Source organism: Vespula vulgaris, chromosome 18 (genome assembly GCF_905475345.1).
Source record: "Vespula vulgaris chromosome 18, iyVesVulg1.1, whole genome shotgun sequence".
NCBI classification, from domain to species: Eukaryota; Metazoa; Arthropoda; class Insecta; order Hymenoptera; family Vespidae; genus Vespula; species Vespula vulgaris.
The window spans coordinates 3509532-3532500 of NC_066603.1; the positions used below are offsets into that span (position 1 = coordinate 3509532).

Consider the following 22969-nt stretch of genomic DNA (forward strand, 5'->3'; position numbering starts at 1 on the left):
ATGAACCAGAGAAGAAGAGCTAGCTATCGAGATTGTCGAACGATCGATTCGCCATCTACAAAATTTGTTTCTGTCTGTTATCGGACGACACGGAAAATTCTTCAAAAAGGAAATAGTAAAAGAAACCGATCTACTAAAGAACGAACGGGTGCGGGGAAGAAAAAAGAAGAAGAAAAAAAAAAGAAGAAGAAGAAACACACACAGAAGAAAGAAAAAGAGAGAGAATATCTCTGGTGTCGTTTATCACCATTCATCATAAACAGAAGTATTCACGAGTTGGTTTTATCCCATCGAATCTTTTTCCGCGAGATCGCACGTTCCTTTTTCCCCTGCGGAAGCAACAACTTGATTTCGCTAGCAATCTTCTCGCTTCTCTGTTATCCTTTTTCCACCATAGAATGTATGTATGTATGTATGTATGTATGTATACAAAAGCAAGCTCTCAGTTTTGTTTTCTTCTCCCTGAGAAAACCCCCCTTAGAACGGAGAGGAAAGAAGGAAAGAAAGTAGAAGGGAGAAAAATATAATATAATGTTTCCCGAAAGGAAGGAAAAAATATTTATGTTGTGCGAGGATAAGCGTTAAGACAAAAAAGAAATCGAACGATTTGTAATATCGTTCGCGATTGATCATGGTTGGAATCTATTTTTTTTTTGTCTCTCTTCTTTTTCTTCTTCTTCTTTTTTTTTTTAAAGATTGATTCGACGATATCGAGAAGTAATCTTGGAATTAATTTTTCAATGGATATAGGTATGTCTTTTTATTGATAATCTCGTGTAAATACATGTAAATATATTTGTTCTGACGTAAGTGATTAATAGTCGTATAGTATGTACGTTTTGTAATGTATTTTTAATACACTTGTATGTTAAATTGTTATATTTAATTGTTGATATATAATAGTTTTGTTCTTTAGTATATTTGTGTATTTTAATTTATATACTATTTGATATATGAATAATTTTTTGTTTTGTCTACAGAAAAGCAGAAGGAAATGATGCGATGATGAAATTATTATTAAATTATATTAGATAATGCTATCGATATTATATATATATTTCTTTTTTTCTTTGTAGATATGAATATACTATTTACATGAAATTATTAATAAAAACAATGTAATTATTACTGGCAAAAGTAAGAAAAATAATTGTTATTAGCAAATTCAAACTACTGTAAATTATTATGTATGATTAATATATTGTCTTATACACATTGTGCTTATTTAGATATTAAATATTTAATATTCTCGAAATTTATAAAATCTAATCAACGAATAATATTAAAAATTCCAAGATTACTCGTTAGACAATTGAATTTAATTAAAAATTACATAATATTTGTTTATCAAAGTTTTCAAAATCCAATTACAGAGTAATACTGAAAATATCATTATTACTTTTTAACCAATTCGACGTTATATACTTCGCATTTAGTATTATATTGTTATTACAATCCTAACAAAATCTTGATATTGAAAGTATATCATTAAGGACGATAAAATTCGTTTTTCTTTTCTTTCTTTTTTTTTTAAATTTCTAAAATCTGATCGCGTTTATCTCGTTATGGTTCACATAAATAAATTCGAATGATACGTACGAATTGATAGAATACTCTTGTTACGAAAAACAAACGAAAAAGAAATGAGAAGAAAGTGCATACGCGGTTATTGAAAAAAAAAAAAAAGAGAGAGAGAGAGAGAGAGAGAGAGAAAGAGAGTAGAAATCATAACGTCGTCCTCGATAAAATACAACCGATTTGCGAATGGCGAAAGCTACGTTCATCCTTATCTTGATCGCTTGGAAATTCGATTGGAACGAGAAAATACAAACAAATACCTATACTTGGAAAATTGAAAAGCGAAGCACGCGAAAATTATTTGATAATAAATATTCTCTTGTTTTTGAAAATACGTATACATATAACCGGGACACGTAGATAATCTATTATATCATTCCATTCGATAACGAGAATGCATACGAAATAATTTCGAATTGAATGAGAAACGTATATCGGCATACATGGAGTAGATTATTTTAATAGAAATATCAGAACACGATTTTCCACGATCGTATATATTGTAATGAAAAATTATTGTTTTTAATCATCTACAACGTCGTGTAATTGTGATTGTTACTTCATAACACAAGTCCTTTTCTATCTTTTTTTTTTCTTTATGTTTCTTTTTCTTTTTTTTTCTATTCTCTCCCTCTTTTTTTTTTTTTTAAATCAATATATAAGTGATTCAGTAGAATATATTTACAATGGTTGAAGTAATTAATAGTTGTATAGTGTAGTATATATTTTTAATATATTCATACATCAATATTATTTTATTTTTAAGTTTCATATTCTCATTTATATATTACCATTGAAATATTTAATAACATTTAATACATTTATTCATTATTCTTTTTTGTGTCTACGAAAAGGAAAAAGAAACTGATATAGTAATAAAATTATTACTAAACTATATTAGATATTATCGACATTATATATATATATATTTTTTTTTTTCTTTGTAGATATAAATCAAAATTGGATTATAGATATTTCTAAGATAATGATATAAAAATGATTCGTAAAAATCTGTACAAGTCCCTACGTAAACGTATATATCTATCTTCTTATTAACTCATTTAAATAATATACTTATGAAATATCTAAAAAAAAAAAAAGAAAAAAGAAAAGAAAAGAATGAAGATACAGGAACAAATATAGATTATAATTTTTACGTTACGAATATAATCTACTGTAAAATAATCCGAGGATAATGAAAAATTATCTTACAAGACGTTACAATAATTAAACGAAATGATCGGATGGAAGATAATACGAGAACACGATAGAGAACCATTTCCTTCGGTACTTTCATAATCCTGGACCAGTGCTTCGTAATTATTTCAAACGGTTTAATTCGAGCAGTGCTTGTGTCGTTAAACACCACCCACGCCCATTTCCTCCCCACTACTTTGCCTTGTACGATCTACCCTTCTTACTCCTTACTAGGGTAGATTCCTAATTGTTAATTAGAAAGTAACGCAGTGGCCTTTATTAAACGTCTCGGTATACGGCCATGTCCAACCACGTGGCGCAACGAAGCGTAGTTAATTGACTATATCTACTGGAAAGTTCACTCCATATATATATATATATATATATATATATATATATATATATATACATATGTGTATGTGTAAATATATATGTAAATATGTATGTATATATCCTTGTGTTGTATGCACACATATTTGTATATATGTGTGAATGTATGTATTGATGTATGAATATACATATATATGTATGTATATTTGTATATGTATATACATTCTAGCATATGTAAAAAGATCGAATTTTAAAGTTTAAAGGAAATAAAAAAATTCTTTCTCTCTCTTTCTTTTTTCTCCTTATCCGATGATAACAGAAGGATTATATAAAAATGAGAAATAATTGTTATACAGAGAAAAGAAAATAATTCGTATTAATTTTAACTACGCTTTGGTATATGAAAGAAGTAAAGATCAAAAATGAAAACAGTAGAGGGATGAAGTACAGGATTTACTCGTTACTTTTTATAATAAAAATACCAAATCTTACTCGAGTTATCCTTAATCTTATTTTGCCGTCATTTTGCATCAAGATTGTCTTGTGCATTATTAATATCTTCAAATCATTAGAACGTTATTCATCTTTAAAATACGCATATGTACTTAAAGATATTTTTCATATTTTTCGACTTTTGTATCATTTTAACGTATGAAAAAAAAAGAAACGATTCTTTTATATAAATAAAATTTTTTTTAAATTTATCCAAATGTAAGTTGCGACTTGCATTAGTATAATATAATTATACTGTAATATATTAACAATATATATTATATATATTCCGAGTTATTAACGAGTTATAACAATGCTTTTAATAAATAATAAATAATATATAATACAATATATATATATATTATAATGTAAGTTACAAAACAATTTATAGTACAATATAATATAATTATGATATAACTAATGTATATATATATATATGTATATTATATTAAATACATATATATTTTACTCCGGAATACTATATTACAATTACAGTCATATATACAATGTTATATTATACTATATGCAAGGATTATCAATACTACTTCTTTTTTTAACATAACATAAGAAAAAATTATATTAAAGAACAATATGAATTTAAGACGTAAAGCAATAAATATATTGGAAATGATCAACGCGGATAAATTCAAGCATAACAAGAATAATATGATCGTTCATATTTATTTGTACGACACCATGACCGAAAATATATTCACTGGAAATGTTTTCATATCTGAGTTAATTTACAACGTTAGGAGACAACCGGATTGGTCACAGATTCCGTTTCTTCTTCTTTTATTTGTCACTGACAAATCGTTTGGTACATTTCCACGTCGTATTCGTGCATATGAGAGAAAGTCTCGTTCCGTGTATGGCAAAGTGTATGCCAAAAGCACGTTCCAAGTGTGTATTCCATGGAGCCATAGAATCTACTTTAGCGTCTACCACGAAATGGGAGTGCTGCTTCAGGGATTTTCCTTTCTGAGGATACGAGGAGAGGAGAACACGTAGAAGAGTCAGCGGATTTATTTAATGAGGAAATAATGCAAGGTCCGGTTCCATTTTCTTCTATTTCTTCGATATATATATATATATATATATATATATATATATATATATATAAAATCGATTTTTATGAAAGGGAAATATATATATTTTTTTTATTAATATTAATCGTTAAAAAGTATCAACCGTGAGATATATCTTGAAGATTGTATGAAAAATTTAAGGACTGTAATAGAATTAATATATGGGTTATTCGTTGTTTATATAGATTTGTTAGTGTTAATTAAAATAATAATATAAAATATATAAGTATATATATATATATGTAGTTTTAATATTTAGTTTTAATAATTAGTTTGGGATGATAGATAACAGCTTTCAAAGGTTAATATTTTATTATGTATAATATTATATTATCTATAATAATATAATATAATATATTATTATATATATTAAGAATATATATAAATAGCTAATTTGGAATATATTATACTTGGTAATTTGATAATATCTTTTAAAAGTTATTATTATATTATATAATATAATACTATTTTATTCACTAATATAATAGAATATAATATAATATAATATAATATAATATAATATATGTGTATATATATATATATATGTAGTTTTAATATTTAGTTCTAATAATTAGTTTGGGATGATAGATAACAGCTTTCAAAGGTTAATATTTTATTATGTATAATATTATATTATCTATAATAATATAATATTATACTAGGTAATTTGATAATATCTTTTAAAAGTTATTATTATATAATATAATATAATATAATATAATATAATATAATATAATATAATATATGTGTATATATATATATATATATATATATATATATATATATAATCAGTTAATTTGGAGTAATACTTGATAATAACTTTTTATTATTAAAGATTATATTATATAATATTAGATATATTAAAGATTAACATTACATTGCGTATAATAATATAATATAATATATTTATATATAGATATATTATTATTAATAGATATTACCAGTTAACTTCGATACTTGATAATAACTTTCAAGACTTAATATTATACTATGTAGTCTCTGAGTCTATTGCCACCCATACAAACTAACGACCATAAATGAAACACTTTGGCTAAAATATGATAATATTATGCACGAGTTGAATTGCCGTTGAGAGTGCAATAGCACTTTTTAAGATGCATCGTTCGTTCGTAAAAAATCAACTTAATTATACTTCAACTTCCTCTTCTTCCTCCTCTTTCCCCTTTATTCTTTCTTTTTCCATCAGTTTGATTATCTTTGATAGTAGGATTAAAAACAACCCTATTTCGATTGCATGACTACTCGAACCATAAAATTAAATAGTCTATTCGTATAACCATCAACTTCCCATGAAACGTGTCATCGAACTATATCACGAACTATAATCCACGAAGTTTCTATCCGTCCATTCCGAAGGAAAAAATAAAAGGAAGAAAATAAAAAAAAGGAGAGAAAAAAAATAAAAAAAAAAAAAGAATTTCACGAGACACTTTTCGAACCGATATCGTTACGCACGATTAGATAACGTCGATCGATTGAAAATAATCGTTTGATCGTTGATATCCAAACGAAAGGGACTCGAGCCGACGATTTTAAAAAGTTCGAACATAAGAACCGAAAAATATAGAGAGAAAACGATAGAGAAGGAGAATAAAAAAGAGAGAGAGAGAGAGAGAGAGACAGGATATAGATCGTAAAATCGTACGATGTCGAATGCGACATAGTCATCTCATCGAAGTAAGTCGAGCGAATGTGTCAGCGTACCACCACAACTACCATCACTATCATCCCTCTCTCTCTCTCTCTCTCTCTCCTACTCCCACCAACTCACCCAATGTACTTTGAACGATGAGTAGAAAAAAGATAGGTGATCGAGGCTAGTTCTTCGACCTTCTTTCTCCGAGTCCCTTTTCTCCCTTTGGTTAAAATAGAACCAGCGAAGAAGGAAACAGGAAACTAAAATCGGTTTCTTTGTTCCCCAGAGAGATTCGAAAAAGGGGGTAGGAAGGGTACAGGGATGAGGGAGTGGTAGGGAGAATTGGAAGATCGAGCTGGAGCATCGACTTCTCTCGAAAAGAAAGAACACTCTTGTTTTCTGAGTTCAAGTCGAGTTGGACTGTCGAAACTGACCGGGTGGGTGGTGAACGGTTAGGTTGGATCGATCGGTAATCTACTTCTTAGAAAAATCCAAGAAAAATTGTAGGAAGGTAGGGATGTAAGCAGTAAAGAGACGAGATGAAGTTAAAGAATGGTAAGAAGAGTTACTGTTGGTACTATTGCTACTGTTGTTACTGTTGGTACTGGTACTGGTACTACTGTTAGTGCTGTTACTGGTGCTACTGGTGGTGAGGAGCGAAAGAAAGGTTGATAGAAGGCAAGAAGGTATGTTAGGCACGAAGATGATCGAGGGATTTGGCTTCTTTCCAGGGAGTCGGTCAATCGCCAGAAGATAACCGAGTTCGGTCTACGCCCAACCAACGACTACTACAATTCCGCGAGCAAAAAGTTTTTACGTAGAGAAGTAAAAAAGAGTGCTGATAGTTAGAAAGGAAAGAAGGAAGATATAGTTGGGGGTTTGCTAGGGGGAAGTCCATCAGTAAACGGATCGATAAAATCACGAGTTATATTCGTGTGTGTGTGTGTGTGTGTGTGTGTATTATAAATATATATATATATATATATATTATGTATATTATTAATATATATATAATATGTATGTGTATATATATATATATATATATATATATATATATATATATATATAAAACTAATAATATCGTTGACGATATTACTTTTAAAATTCAACATTTCATTTTCGCATTGAATATATTTCTTTATAATAAATTTAAAGATGGAATTATGTATAATATATTTCATAAATATATTATAAATATATATAACTATTTATTATATACTATCATGTATGTTATTCTTTTATATCATATATATATATATATATATATATATATATATATATATATATATATAAGTAATTTCGTTTGTTTTCAAATTTATAGCAAAAAAAAAATAGATACGATATGAGAATAAAATATTGAATTGGAAAATTAACGTCTATGATATTCTATTATTAATTCGATGATCGACAAGAAATTGCGCAAAGGTAACGTTGGAACACGTTTTATAAAAAATAAAAAAAAAAGAAAGTGTCTTCTTTGGCCTCGATAAGAGCACACTGAATCGGAAAGCAGTTCTTTCACTGCAGGTAAATGGGGCGAGAAGTTGGCCCGATATTTCATGAAAAATTATCACGTAACTTGTGCATCTACACACACACACACATAGAGAGAAAGAGAGAGACGGAAAGAAAGAGAAAGAGAGTGAAAGAGAGAGAGAGAAAAGTACATGACACAAGGCCATATTTTCTCGTGAGTGCAGAATTACGAAACGAATAAATCTCAGCCCTCTCGAGATACGGAAAATGATTATTTATCGAACGGATGTGACGTCGGATGCTGGTCGGGCAAGTCACCCGTCGCGAAGTAGCGACGTGAATAAGGCGGTCAAAGTTCCGGTAAGAAAGAGAGAGAGAGAGAGAGAGAGAGAAAGAAAAAAAAATAATATGAAAGAAAGTCCTGCGACGGTCTTCGTAGTATTTTGGAATTGGACTTTAAAAAAAGAACGACGTGGAATGGAAAATTATGGAAACAGTCGTTTCTCTTGGGAATGCATAATAATCGCGAAACAATTTTAAAGTAGCAGTTTGCAAGCAAAGGAAAAAGAAAAAGAAAAGGAGAAAGAAAGAGAAAGATATATATATATATATACATACAGATAGAGAGAGAAAGAGATATATATATATATATAGATATAGAGATATAGAGAAAGAGAGAAAAAGAGAGAGACGACGACGACGACGACGACGACGACGACATCGTTTTATACGGATATGCAAGGCAAACTGGGTCGAACGATGCCTTTGACGATTTTCCTGCCAAACGGAATCTGAACTTTCTCAGATTTATTAAGTACAGTGTTCGAAGAAGAAGTTTTCCCTCGTTTAAAAAGTTAACGTATACGTAAATAGATAGATATGTATATTATATAAGTACATAGGTATCATAGGTACGTACATAGATACTTATGTTCCTTGACAAATTGTCAGTCGTTAAGTTAAATTATAATAGATCGTAAAGTTTCAACGTCGGATCATTTCCTAAAACAATATTAAACTGAATAAAGCAATAATCGTTTGGGAATTCATTAAGCTTAAACGATGATCATTCGAATAATTTAGGTAATATCTTCGAACTAATCAAATGTTTATTTCATATCTAAAACAATATCATCGACGTTATCGCGATCGTTAAATTTAGATAAGTGATTATCTAAACTTAGGCGTTTCCTTAACGTTAACTTGAAGTATCGTCCTTGACGATGCCAACAAGGGAGTATCTTCGAGTTTCCGTAAAGATATTGGAGGACTTGAATGTCTATACACACATACATACATATATAGATACATAGATACATATATATATATATTGTATTTGTATATATATGTGTATATATATATATATAGAATCCTCCATCCGTATTAAGGGTAACGATCTCAAAGCAAGAAAATAGACTAGTCTCTCAAGCGAACGAATGAATTTCTATTGGAGACAAAAAATGGGCAGATGGTCGCGGATTGCTCTGTTGTGACATAAAAGTAACGAGCGAAGGAAATTAAAGGCGGAAAAATAAAACAAAAAAGAAACAAAAAAAAAGACGAAAGAAAATAAGGAAAGAAAGACCGAACGAATTCGAAAAATAAGAAAGAAGGAAAATATTTAGAAAGGAAAAAGAGATAGAAATAGAAAGAAAAAAGCGAGAGACAAGAAAAGATATGGAAAAATAGAGAGCAAGAAGGGAAGAAAGAAAAAAGAAAAAAATGAAAGAAATAAAGAAAGAAGAGGTTAAAAGAGAGAAGAAAGATCGAACGAAGCAACGAACGAGCGGAAGCATAGGAAACGATGAAATCCGGTAAGCCCTCCTTCCTCCTTCTCCTCCTTCTTCTCCTCCTTCTTCTCCACCTCTTCATCCTCCTCCACCTCCTCGTTTCTGCTTAATAATACAGAGCAACCATATGCCTCCGTAATTCCGCGATTTCTATGATAACGATACGCCGAGCTCGAACTTCAGAGTCGCTCGAGGGAGATTATGTATCCGTGAAGACGGAAACACTCGAGTATACGCACTTATCTCGATCTAAGGGAAATATTCGACCTGCTAGTTGCACTTATCTATGTGTATGTGTATGTACATATGTGTATATAATATCACGTATATAGAAATCTTGATTGTATTCAACGTAAGAAATTGTAAGAATCAATTTAATCGATCTTATCTTTCGATTGTATCAAGCCTTGATTATTTCGAAGATATAATCATCCTATTTATTTGAGTACTCGTTGAAATTTTTATATAGTTATTTTATTTTGTAATTGTGAAGAATCAATCGAACGAATCACTATAAGTATATATATATATATAATGTATACACGAAGTATATATAATAGCAGTATATTAATAATATATAATGGGATGTGAAGTGAGAAGAGGGAAGTTAAAAAGGAACAAACAGAACAAGAAGCAGAAAAAAGAAAAGAGAAAAAGAAAAATGGATATGTTTTTTATTCCATTTTTGAAAATCTTTTTTTTTGCGATCCTACTACTTTCTTTTGTATTTCACTATTTTTTTCTTTCTCTCTTTTTTTTTTTTCCAACAAAACTCGAAAACGCGCGCGTGCGTCAGAAACGACCGTTCGACCACCCTTTACCTCCTTCCCTCACACCCCGTACATACCACCATACCCCGTAACGCTTAATTCGTACTTCAAACAATTGCACGAACCACCGGCAGCACCCTATATCGTTTGTTATATAGGTTACCACAGAAATAATTGAATTAGGCGAGCGAGCCGAAGCTTAAACGGATTTCGAGGCCCGACGATGATTCCACTAATTTCGGGCACTGAGAGAAGTGGATATAGATAGAGATAAAGATAGAGATAGAGATAGAGATAGAGAAAAATGCGAGAGAAGAATATTAAAAAAAAAAAAAATTTTCGTAATTTTCAAGTGTTTCGACAAATTTCAATCAGTTTCCATGGAAGGTAGGTGGGTCGAAGAATAAGAAAAAAAAAATATGACAAGAAAAGAAAAAGAAAAAGAGAGAGAGAGAGAGAGAGAAATACAGATAGAAAAAAGAAAGAGAGAGAGAGAGAACTTGTCTTCTTTCGTGAATTTTTCCTTTCTTTTTTTTATACTTACTTCAAAAGTTCTCCTCATCAACGAATTCTCTTTCTCGAAACGCGAAAAGATCGGCGGATTTTCGATAGGAAATTCTGCAAATTCGACGAGAAGTATACCTCGAACAAACAGCGAAAGAGAGATACCTACTTTTCGTTCGACTGGGTTCGAAAGAGCGTGGTAGGGAGTAGGAGGAAGGAATCAATCGAGATTACGAATACCGTCGAAGCGAGAAATTAAATGGGACATATCCGCTTTTCAGAAAGTATACATCAATGATTCGAGAGAAAGAGAGAAAGAGAAAGAAAGAGAGAGAGCGAGAGAGAGAGAGAAAAAGAGATATGTTGGTCTACGTTAGAAAAGAATTCGCTGAACTACAAAATTTCATCTCCTAACGGGTGGTGATCCGTCGGATAGGATCGTTTTTTTGTAATTTCACTAATCCATTCTAGAAATGAAAAATCTCAAACAAATTACGGGAAAGAATTCTTTTCGTTACTATATATATTTGATAGATAGCAAAATGGTAAAATTTATGAAAGTTAATGAAATCGGAAAAGAAGTGGCAAGAGAAAATAAAACATTTATTTATTATTGAAATACTTCTTTCGATCGATATTATTGTTCATCTTTTTAAGAATTTTTGTAGTATTTAAAAAGAAAGAAAAGGAAGGGACAAATAGATTTTATCAATTCTTATATAATCTTGCCGTTCTTCGTAATAATCTTTTTTTCTAAGTAAATTGTTTTATCGCACAGCATAATGATTAATGATTAAACATTTAAAAAAGAAAGAAAAAGAAGAAATATGTTAGAACAAATGGCGAATTTTTGTTCTTCATTTCGAAAGATCGAAAGAAATTGTCTCTACGTTTCAATTTTTTTCTCATTTGACTAAACCCATACGAAGATTATTTTTAAAAGTGATTAAAGACCAAAAGAGAGAGATAGAGAGATTGATTTGTGTTAGAAAAAAATTTATTGTCTAGAAAATATCATCTTCTAATAGTTGGTGATACCTTAGATACAATCCATTTTTGTGGATGAATCTAATCCATTGTAAATGAAAAATCTTAAACAAATCTTTTCATAATTATATTTGTAAGATAGTAAAATAATACAACTTATAAAATTTGATAAAAAAGAAAAAAATCTTATTTAAACGCTTATCGATTTTATTGTTCATGTTTTATCAATTTTTATTTCTTTTTTTCTTCTTTAATACAAAGGAGCAAGAAAAAAGGATGAAATAAGTGTGGCAATAATTAAAAAGAAAATAATAATAAGAAAAATATTCTTTATCAATTTTCACATACCAACTTCAATATACAAATCAAATCCCTTCGTAGTTATATTTGGAAGATAACAAAACTTGAGAAAAAAGAAAAAAAAAAAACATTATTTAAACACTCTCATCGAGCTTATCGTTCACGTTTGAACAATTTTTACTTCTTTCTTCTTTTTTAATACTTAAAAGAAGAAAAAAAGAATGAAATAAGAATAGCAATAATTAAGAGAAAATAATAATTAAAATAATACTCTTCATTAATATATTACCTTCATATATACAAACTTATTCCATCAAACTATGAGAATATTTATCGATTAAACGCCTTTTAAAAAAAAAAAAAAAAAAAAAAAGAAAAAAAAGAAAAAAGTATCGAGAAGTAAGATTAAAATAAATATGAAACTTTATAAAATAAATACGAAACTTTTATGTTTTCGTTACTTCGAAAGATAAAAGAATCGTCTCGGTGTTTTAGTCTTTTCCTTCATTTAACTAAACTACATCCATATACGAAGATTGCTTTAAAAGGTGATTAAAGACCAAACGAGAGAGAAAGAAAGAAAGAGAGAGAAAGATAGATAGATAGATAGATAGATAGATAGATAGATAGAGTGCAATTTTTCATCGTTACATCGGTATCTCGCTTTGTATGCATCCAAGTCTATAACTACGTAAGCCGTTCTTCTCGTAAAGCTATCCGAGTGGACGCGAAGCGAAGCGAGGTTTCGATGATTAAGAGCGACCAACCCCTCGAATACAAAGGGAAACGTGTAATCGGAATCCGAATGTACGAATGTATATATGTATACATATGTGTATATGTACACATGTACGTACGTACGTACGTACGTATGTATGTATATATATATATATATGTATCTGTATATTTACGCAGCCACAAATTGGAATATTAAGGGGTCAAGATATTACAGGTACTTGGCTCGAACAATTTGCTATTGCTTCTAGTTACGATTGAGAATAGGAAATAATAAATAAATGAAAAAAAAAAAATATATTATCAAGACCAATAAAGAAACTTTATCTTTGAGAAATAATTACCGATATCTGATCGACCCGTTCAAATTGTTGTTTTCTTGTTTCTTCTACCCCCGTTCTGTTCGTAATATTCGAGGTAATTATTTTTCTGATATAATGTTCTTCTTTTTTTTTTTTTGTTATCATTTTCGAGACGATTGAATATTGTTCTTGGATCGATGAAAGAATGAAGAAAGGAAATAAAGAAAAGAAAAAGTTCGATCGATCCGATGATCTTCTTAATTTATATTTTGATTGTGGATAGAAATAATTGTATCTTTTTTCTTTTTTTAATCGGATACGTTCGAATAGGATTAAGAGATTTTTTATTTTTTTTTTCGAAACAATTACTTATTATTATTATTATTATTATATATATTATTGTTTATAGTTTGCTCAAATTGAAATCCAAGTCGAAATAATGAATTATTATATATATTTTTGGAAACATATATAAAAAAAAAGGACATTGTTACACGAGCTCCTATATGTCGAGTCTGACTCGACATGAATTTTTTATCTTCTTCAAAAATACTTTTACGTCGGGCGCGATTCGACACGTGTTTTACTTCTCTCTCTCTCTCTCTCGTTTCTGTTTTGTTTATTTTTTTTATAGGATATCATTTCATAAAAATTTTTTATTACGAAATGTCATATCTTTCGCAAAATAAACTATGAGAAACGATACGTATATTTTATTTCCTTTTTCTCTTTCCTCTTTAATACATAAAAAAGAAAAAGAAGAAGAAAACAAAAGAAGAAAAGAACGTTAAGACACCAATGAACAAAAAGAGAAAACAAGGAAATAATAAAAATAAAAATAACAATAATAACAAGAGATGCAAGCGCATCACGTGCAGGAAACAGAACGAAAAAGAAAGATCGAACGATGTTTGGATATAATTTGAAAGAACATCTCTCTCTCTCTCTCTCTCTCTCTCTTTTCTCGTGACGGCTGAAATTCAACGAAAGGATTTTCGTTTTACCGAAAACATTTCTTACGTGACCGAGAAAAAGAATCTTATAAAAATCTTTGGCTTTTTCAATACCGAAAGGTAAACCGAAACGGAAGAAGAGATATCTTTTTAGCAGACGTTCCTAGACGTAGTTACTCTTAGTTTTTCCTTCTTTTAAACGATTCTCTTTGAATGTTACCGCGAATGAATATTTATGATCTCTCCAGCCTCCCACCCTCCCACTTCCTCCTCCATGAATATTTACGATATCGAAAGTCTATGCCGGAATATCGATAGGACGCGCTTTATGCGCGTGTGCGTACAACTATATCGTTTACCTATACTATACACTTCGAAATATAAATTGTTCAATAAAAATTCTAAGGTAAAATTTCAATTTTGTCAATTTTCAATCGGTCTCGTCGATACCTTCTGCTAAATTTTATTCTTTATGAAAACAAACAAACAAACAAAAAAAGCAAAAAACAACGTAAAAAGGGAAGGATTTACATCGTAACATCGACGAATATAAAACACTCACATTTTTATAATTTACCATCGAAGTATATATATCTTTCGTTTAATAATTTCGAATTTAAATTGATAAATTGTTAATACGAATTTTATTTTAATAATTATATTGATCGAGTACAGGTAAACCATTTGTTGTTGTTTTGTCTTTTTTTAAATATTCGAATACTATTTAATAAGGGACAATGTGGTAACGAGAAGCACAGTAATATGGAAGAACATTAAGGAGAAATACCCCGTTCGGATTTATGAACATCCCTTATGCGAAGCACTCATAAGAGAGGCTCTGTGAATCGAATTAAAGGGGAACCAACGATCCGGAGCTTACGTAGAGAGCTTCATAAATGCGCTCCATAAATATCGGGGTGGAAAATTGTTCTAGAGAAGGATCGAACGTTTACGCATCGTGTTAACCTATTTTTATACTACGAAGAGAGCTTCGATCTTATATGAATACAAAGCTCTAACGTTGTTCTATATATATCTATACAATGTACTTTATGAATTAAATAATAATCGTATAATAATAAATCGCAAAAAGAGAAAGAAATAAATGAGAAGGATCACAGTCGATCTTAAAAATCGTAATTTATCGATATAAAAATCAATCGTTTTTGGATAAGTATATAATTAATCGTAAGATCGTAAGAATAAATATAATTTGAAATAATCTAAGATAAATTAAATTACGTAAGCAATATATACATAAATCGTTTTAAATCGTCTAATACAAAAGAACAACTAATATAAAATAGAGATCAAGGGACGATATTATAAACTAAAGCGTAACGCTTGATCTATAATTTGGTTTTCGTTTACAAAAAAAGAAAAAATATTTCGATATAATAAAATACATCGAAGATTTGCTACAGATACGAATAAAGAATAACAATTCTTTATGCTTTCTTATAATAAACAAAAAATTGGATTTAAAAGTTGACCCAAAGACGAAAATCAAAAATCTTAATAAAAGTATAAAAATCATTGCGAACAAAAAGTTCAAATAAAAATGAAATATGCACGAAGCGTGTACGAAGCGTTTAAACGAATATCAAAGACGATATACGAGCGAAGGAATGAAGCATTACCTGTCCAATTTAGGTCGTATAATTTTCTTAAATAATTTCTTCGAACACACATACACACACAACGAGTGCCGACGTAATAGCTCCCTGAACGCACGTATTCCTATTTTACAATTTTCCAGAAATTCGAATCAAGAGAAGCGAAAATTAGTAACGGTAATAGCACCAGGCGAAACGTTGCTAGTAAGTCTCTTTGAAAATAGGAAAGTCCAGCGAAATCCGTAAACCACGAAGGACCGTCGGTTAAATTTGTCGCTCTCTATATGTATCCTCCGTTTTGTGGCTGGTACCCTCAACATTGACTACAAGTGCGACCGTAAGTGCAAGAGAGAGATAGAGAAAGAGACAGATAGAGAGAGAGAGAGAGAGAGAGAGAGAGAGAGAGAGAGAGAGAGAGAGAGAGAGAGAGAGAGAGAGAGAGAGAGTCTTGTTTTACAGCGTTACCTTCCGGCCCAACCATGGCTTTCTGCTGGCCGCCATTCCGCAAATCCACTAGCTCCTACAAGCCCGTACAATCGTCGAGGAAATAAACTTCCTTTAGCGAGATATCATCCCTTCTCGTAACGTTACTCGCACGTACATACACGTACATATGTAATACGGATACGTATACCTACATCGATACATATACAACGAAAGCTTCCCACATTTTAAAGCGAAAACCCTTCGACATGTTTCGAGCCGCCATCGCGTATCGTTCGTATATCCTCGCTTGACCTACCAAAATCGTACTGAAAGATTACGCGAGTCTAATGCTAAACGTGATTTGCAACACGAATACGCGTTTAATCCCCTTACGTACTTAGGTACTTAAGTACTTACTTACTTACTTACTTACTTACTTACTTATTTACTTATTTACTTACTTGTCTATTTATTATTGCATATAACGATCTCGATCAAATCCGTCAAACGAATAACAATTTAATTTGTCTCGGGAGATTTGCTGATTGGTCCGCTCTTTTTTTCTCTTTTCTTTTTCTTCTTCTTCTTTTTTCGTTTTTTTTTTTATAATTTTCTACGAAACTGCATTTAATTTTCTTTTCTTTCCGTACGATCCATCGAAACGCGAACGAATCACTTTCTATTATTCATGGGATTGTTTATTTATTTTGTTTGTTTCTTCTGGCCTTGTTTTTTTTTCTTTCTTTCTTTCTTTCTTTCGTTCCTTTTTTTTCTTAATAATTAAAAAAAAAAAAAAAAAAAACAGAAGCATCGACATTTTCGAACAATTAACGCGAGGAATCGTTGTTAAATCTTAAAGAATCAACGTAACTAAGATAGATTTCATTTTAAGCGAGAAGTGATTATTTCGTTGTAAGAAACCCGTAGTGATTCTAATCTATAACTTATTTTTCGGGATTTTATTTGCAGCCAAAAATGAAAAATCTCAAGATAGGAACTATTAATTGAATCGTATTATTTTCTTTTCATATCGATTAATAAAATAAAAGACAATGAAATATCATCCCAATACGAATATTGATTCTTAATACGAATAATTTAATAATTTCGTAAACGTAAATAGAAATATCTTGTTGTTATCAAACGATATAAAGGCTATATTAATAATATACAATTTTATCTTGATTGGAATAGAATATAGAATATATATTTGTATCTGCGAAAACATTTATAGAACGCGGATATTTCGCGTTACCGAGATTTAGTAACGCATCCTGGTAGTAGTCGCGTTTTATTTTCTCGGAGAAAAATTCGATGCATAACCTTTTGTAAATCGGCGATTCAATCCGCAAACTCCATTCCCGAGTTGGAACACAATCATGAATTTGGAACACGCTACGATTCGTATTCGTATATGTAACCTACGTAGGATAGATATACGTATCTACCTACGTAGCTACCTAACTACCTAGCTACCTAGCTACGTACAAATACAAAGCGTACTCGAACGTGTCTCCTATACACTTGTAAATAACGAGAACACTGAATTATTTAGGTAGCAATGTAACCCTGCGATTTCTAACCAGAGAAAACTGTTGAAAACTTTCAAAGATCATAAAAACTTTCGAGATCGCAAAATCTAATATCGTTGTCGAATGAAATATCGGTCTGTGAGATGCATTAATGGATCAATTACGATAGAGAGAAAGAGAGAGAGAGAGAGAGAGAGAAAGAGAAGAGATCGATTTAGCTAGTTCTCTCTCTCTCTCTCTCGTGCACTTTACATACATATACACACACATATACGTATATATAAAATGTATATGTATATATATATATGTATATATTATGTATATATATATGGATGTGAGTAAGTGCTTGGACAACAGGGCGGATGTTTAATTGAGCATTCGGTCGCGCCAGGCTGAACGCGAATGTCTCTCATAATCCGGTGTACCAATTAACGCTATTAGAGACATCGAACGCAGAGCGAGGGACGCCGGCGGCAGTCTGATAAACTTGATCATCGATTACAAGTGGAGGTACACGGCCATTGACAGCCATAACGTGATCGTAAACGACTGCTAGAATAAAAATGAGAAAAGAATAAAAAGGGAGGATAAATGAAGAGGATTATATATATATATAAAAAAAAAAGAGAGAAAGAAAAGAAATGAAAAAAAAGAAAAAATGATAATAATTCCAATATTGTCATAAAAATCACGGGTCGAACCGATTCGCGATTTTTTCTACATTAATACGGATTAATTAATTATCGGAAATGGTATCGCTGGGAGGAGGAAGAGGAGGAGGAGTAGGAGGAGAGAGAAAAATAAATAAATAAATAAAAATGAACACGATTGATATCACGTATAAAATATCTCGTGAAATCTGAATTATTTGATCGAGAATTATTATATAGATATACGCGTAGATAGATTTCTGAAGTGAATAGATTTTCCTAGGAATTCGTTTTCGATTTTCGATTTTCGATTTTCTCTCTCTCTCTCTTTTTTTTTTGTTCCTTTTCTTCTTTTTTATTTGATCGAATTAACACGTTAAACAAGGAAAAATGAAATTTCTCCTTTTCAGATTCACGTTGTTTCAATTTGATTCGATAATACCGGAGGAAAATTTATATGAGAAAATTATTAAATTAAATGTATGATTAAAATGAATATATGAAATATTCGAATTATCTTACGTGTATCTCTATATACACACGGGCACCCTACACACGTACGCACACGTATACCTACATCACCTTACCTTACATATACCTATATAAATTGATATAACATCGAACAATAGAGATATATCGATAATAAAAGGAGAAATAAAATTTTTCATCAAATTTTATCCTTCGATGATGTGTTAAATACGATTCTCAATGTATCAATCTCTACTATATATATACATACATATACACACACACACATACATATATATATATATATATATATATATATATCGTAGAAAAGCAACGACATATGAAATACATGGACGTTACCGTAGACACTCGAAAGTTATAACTTTCACGTACCATTCAGCGTTGAATTTACGTTTCCAGCTCTTCCGGAACGAGGACCGGAAATCACGGGCTTATCCGAGCACTACGCCGTTGGCGAAAACGTGACTGCCAACTGTACGGCCTGGCCTTCGATACCAAAAGCCGATCTCCGCTGGACCATCAATGGAGAAACGGTAAAGTATTTACGATTCTTTCCTGTACACGTGTATATGAGTATACGCATACATACATACTCGCGTATATGTGTGTAATACATATGTGTGTTATGTATATATACATCTAAAAATAGCCATCTATTTTTCTTCGATACTCAAGTTCGATCGTTTCATGAAACGATCGAGAAAGATTTCTTAACGATCGGATATCGACTTTTCTTCCTTCCGATTGGAAACGACCGATCTATCAACAAAAAAAAATATATATATATATATAAATATATCATACACTTTCAACAACGGCAAACTTATCTTCGAAAAAGTTTTACAGCCTCAATTTAATACTCTTTCAATTTCTCTCACGTCTTTAACAAACGTACATTTCTATTAAGAACCGAAGTAAACGATATTTTCTATTGATTTCAATTTTTTCCTTTTTTTTTTTCTTTCTCGTTTCTTTTTCTTTTTTTTTTTTTTTTTATCGAGATACATCCTTCGACAATAATCGATAATCGTATTAAACGTTGCGTCCTAACGCGATTTTATCGTAGAATAATTTTAACTCGTTTACTTTTTGGAAATTTGTCCTGTGAAAAAAAGAAAAAGGAATGAAAACAAAAGATTGAGAAATCGATACTTCCTTATCGATCTTCATTTCGACGTTATATAAGATCTCTTCTGCTTTATAATAATGATTGATATTATAAAAGTTATAGTAACACATGAGTATGTATAATATTTCATTACTCAATTCAACTTTAGATTTCTCTCGTTTTTATCTTATAAATCTGTCTTATGCAGAAACGATATTATCGTATAATCGATATTATCTAACGAACGAAATCAACTTCGTTCTTCGAAAGATGATAACAATAAAAATAATAATAATAATAATAATCAATTAAATGTAAAATCTGATGTGATAAATCAATAATCTTTATATACTCATTCGTTTGAAAAAAAAATTTTTAACTATTCCAGAAACGATAGCAATCGATACTCTCTCTATCAATATTAATTTTTCTAATACATACATATATATATATATATATATATATATATATATATGTATATACATCTGACGTGATAAATCAATAATTTTTACATACTCAGTTGTTTCAAAAACAAATTTCCAACTCTATTTTAAAATTACTATTTTAAAAACGATAGCAATTGATATTCTCTCTAAATATTAATTTGTCGAATATATATATATATTATATATTATTTTATATTATATAGTATATATATAACAAATATATTATATACATTATATTATATTATATATATATATATACATCGATAATAATTAATATTAATCATCATCCTAACACAAGAAAAATTTCATATCCCAATGCAGGTTGCATTAATTTCTCTTTTTCTTCTCACTTTTATCCTTTTCATAAAAATGTCCCCACACACACACACACACACATTCCCTACAAACACACATACGCTCGCACATACACACAGCTAAACACTATACGTACATATACAGCAATAGAACGATCTTCGATTTTCCTAAAAGCTCGTTCCTCGGCAAGAAAATTAGATTTCAGCGTTCAGTTGATCGTCAACGGCGAAATCCTCTTTCCTCCTTTCTAGCCGAAGAATGCCAGCCCAAGGCGAATCTCATCCGCTAGGCCATCAACTTAAAATACAAGGGCGTTTGCTTTACTCATGCAAAATAATCTCAGCTCAGTTAAACCCCCGCGAGAAATTTCCTAGAGAGAGAAAGAGAGAGAGAGAGAGAGAGAGAGAGAGAGACCTTCAATCCAAAAAGGGGGTGGACTAAGAGGAGGGAGGGTAGGAGTAGATGGTAGTATAGCATAATAGTTATCGGAAAGAAAAATCTCCGTACGAGTTTCTTGTCTTTTTCTTCTTCTTCTTTTTTTTTTCTTTTATCGATCCTAAAGCTATCTGGAAGGGTGATAGAGAAAGAGAGAGAGAGAGAGAGAGAGAGAAAAGGTCGACGAGCAAAAGGGAAAGCGAAATCACGTATAAAAGTTCTCAGTCGTGAGATCTATCGCTGTAAACCAAAGTCTCGTTACTTCTTTCCCTTCTCGTGCTTTTTCTTTTCTTTTCTTTTTTTTTCCTTTTTTTTCGGTGTGTGTGTGTTTTTTTTTATTTCTTTTCTTTTTTACTTTTTTTCTTTCTCCGTCTTCTTCTTTTTCTTTTTCTACTTCTATTCGTTCCTGAAAACTCTCGCGGAGTCGGCGTTAAAGTTTCTCGCCTATAAAGTATCGAGAGGAGTTAGCCTCTCTCTCTCTCTCTCTCTCTCTTTATTTATCTATCTGTATTTCTCTTTCTTTCTCACATATATACATATACTCTTTTTTTCGTTTCCTTTCGTTTCGATTCGCTCGCTTTGACTTCTGTTTGAACGCACGTGTCACTTTTATCTCTTACGAACGAACGAATGAACGAACGAACGAACGAACGAATGAACGAACCAACGTACGTTTAATGTAAATTGAAATTTTTCTTCTCCCTTCTTGCTGGTTTGTTTTGCTTTTCTTCGTTTGTTTATTTTATTCTTTTTCTTTTCTTTTTAATTTTTTTATTTTCTTACGAACAAATTTTAGATAAAATTAGTAGGTTTTATTTAATTCGTAATGGATCATTAATTATTACGATTAGTATCTCGTAATTAATCGATATTTTGAATATGTATATATATATGTATATGTATATAAATATATATGTGTGTGTGTGTGTGTAATTATTGAACAACAATCAGTTATGCAAGTTATCGATTGACCGCACTACATATATTGGTTCTACATTACGATTGTCCGGACGATCGACTCATCCAATGAGCGTTACATGTATGCAGAACGTGGATCATAACCATGTAACATAATGTATGTATCATATCGTGTTAATTACAACGATAGGAAGAAGGTAGGTATAACGTGAAACTGCTACTATTATTCAAGTATGATGTATGATATGTGTAATATCATAATAACGTTGACTAATATTTAGTTAATAAATAACAAATATTTGTTTCTGAATTCTATAAATAATTAATGATAATTTAAATAAATGATTTAATTATAAACTTGATATCAATTAAACGTAAATATATTTAAAATAATTAAATAATATGTATATATATATATATGTATATCATAATTTTATATAATTAAAAATTGTAATAATAATAGTATCATTTCAATCATGATAGCATATAAAAGAATTCTTTAAATATAAAAACATATTTGTAATAATAAAATATCCAATTGAAAGAGAAAAAAAAAAAACAAGTCAATTCTTAAATAATTAATATTAGAAAAAAAAATAAACTAAAATTTGATTCCCACTTATTTTACAATAAATGATATATTCAAAACAAAAAATTTTTTTTTTTTAAATGATTACACTCGTCTCAAAACTGGATTGAAATTACCAACGATAAAGAGACACGATACACGATCTTCTTTATATATCCAAGAAACAGGCCGTGAAAAAACTCATACACGATCATCGAGCTAACATTTCCCACGTGTATATATCGATATAGAACACGTATAATACGTAGTAGATGGAAAAGGTAACAAAACCAAAATTGAAGAAAAA

At 30.2% G+C, this 22969-nt stretch overlaps 1 protein-coding gene across 4 annotated transcripts in view; it reads left to right on the top strand.

Annotated features, from left to right (window-relative positions):
* LOC127070345 (uncharacterized) overlaps window positions 1-22969 on the top strand; it is a 258704-nt gene that overhangs the window by 190353 nt on the left and 45382 nt on the right. For all 4 annotated transcript variants that reach the window (XM_051008184.1, XM_051008187.1, XM_051008186.1 and 1 more), the window contains one exon: window positions 19272-19405. In XM_051008184.1, the coding sequence (XP_050864141.1) occupies window positions 19272-19405 (134 nt within the window). The remainder of the gene's footprint in view (window positions 1-19271; window positions 19406-22969) is intronic.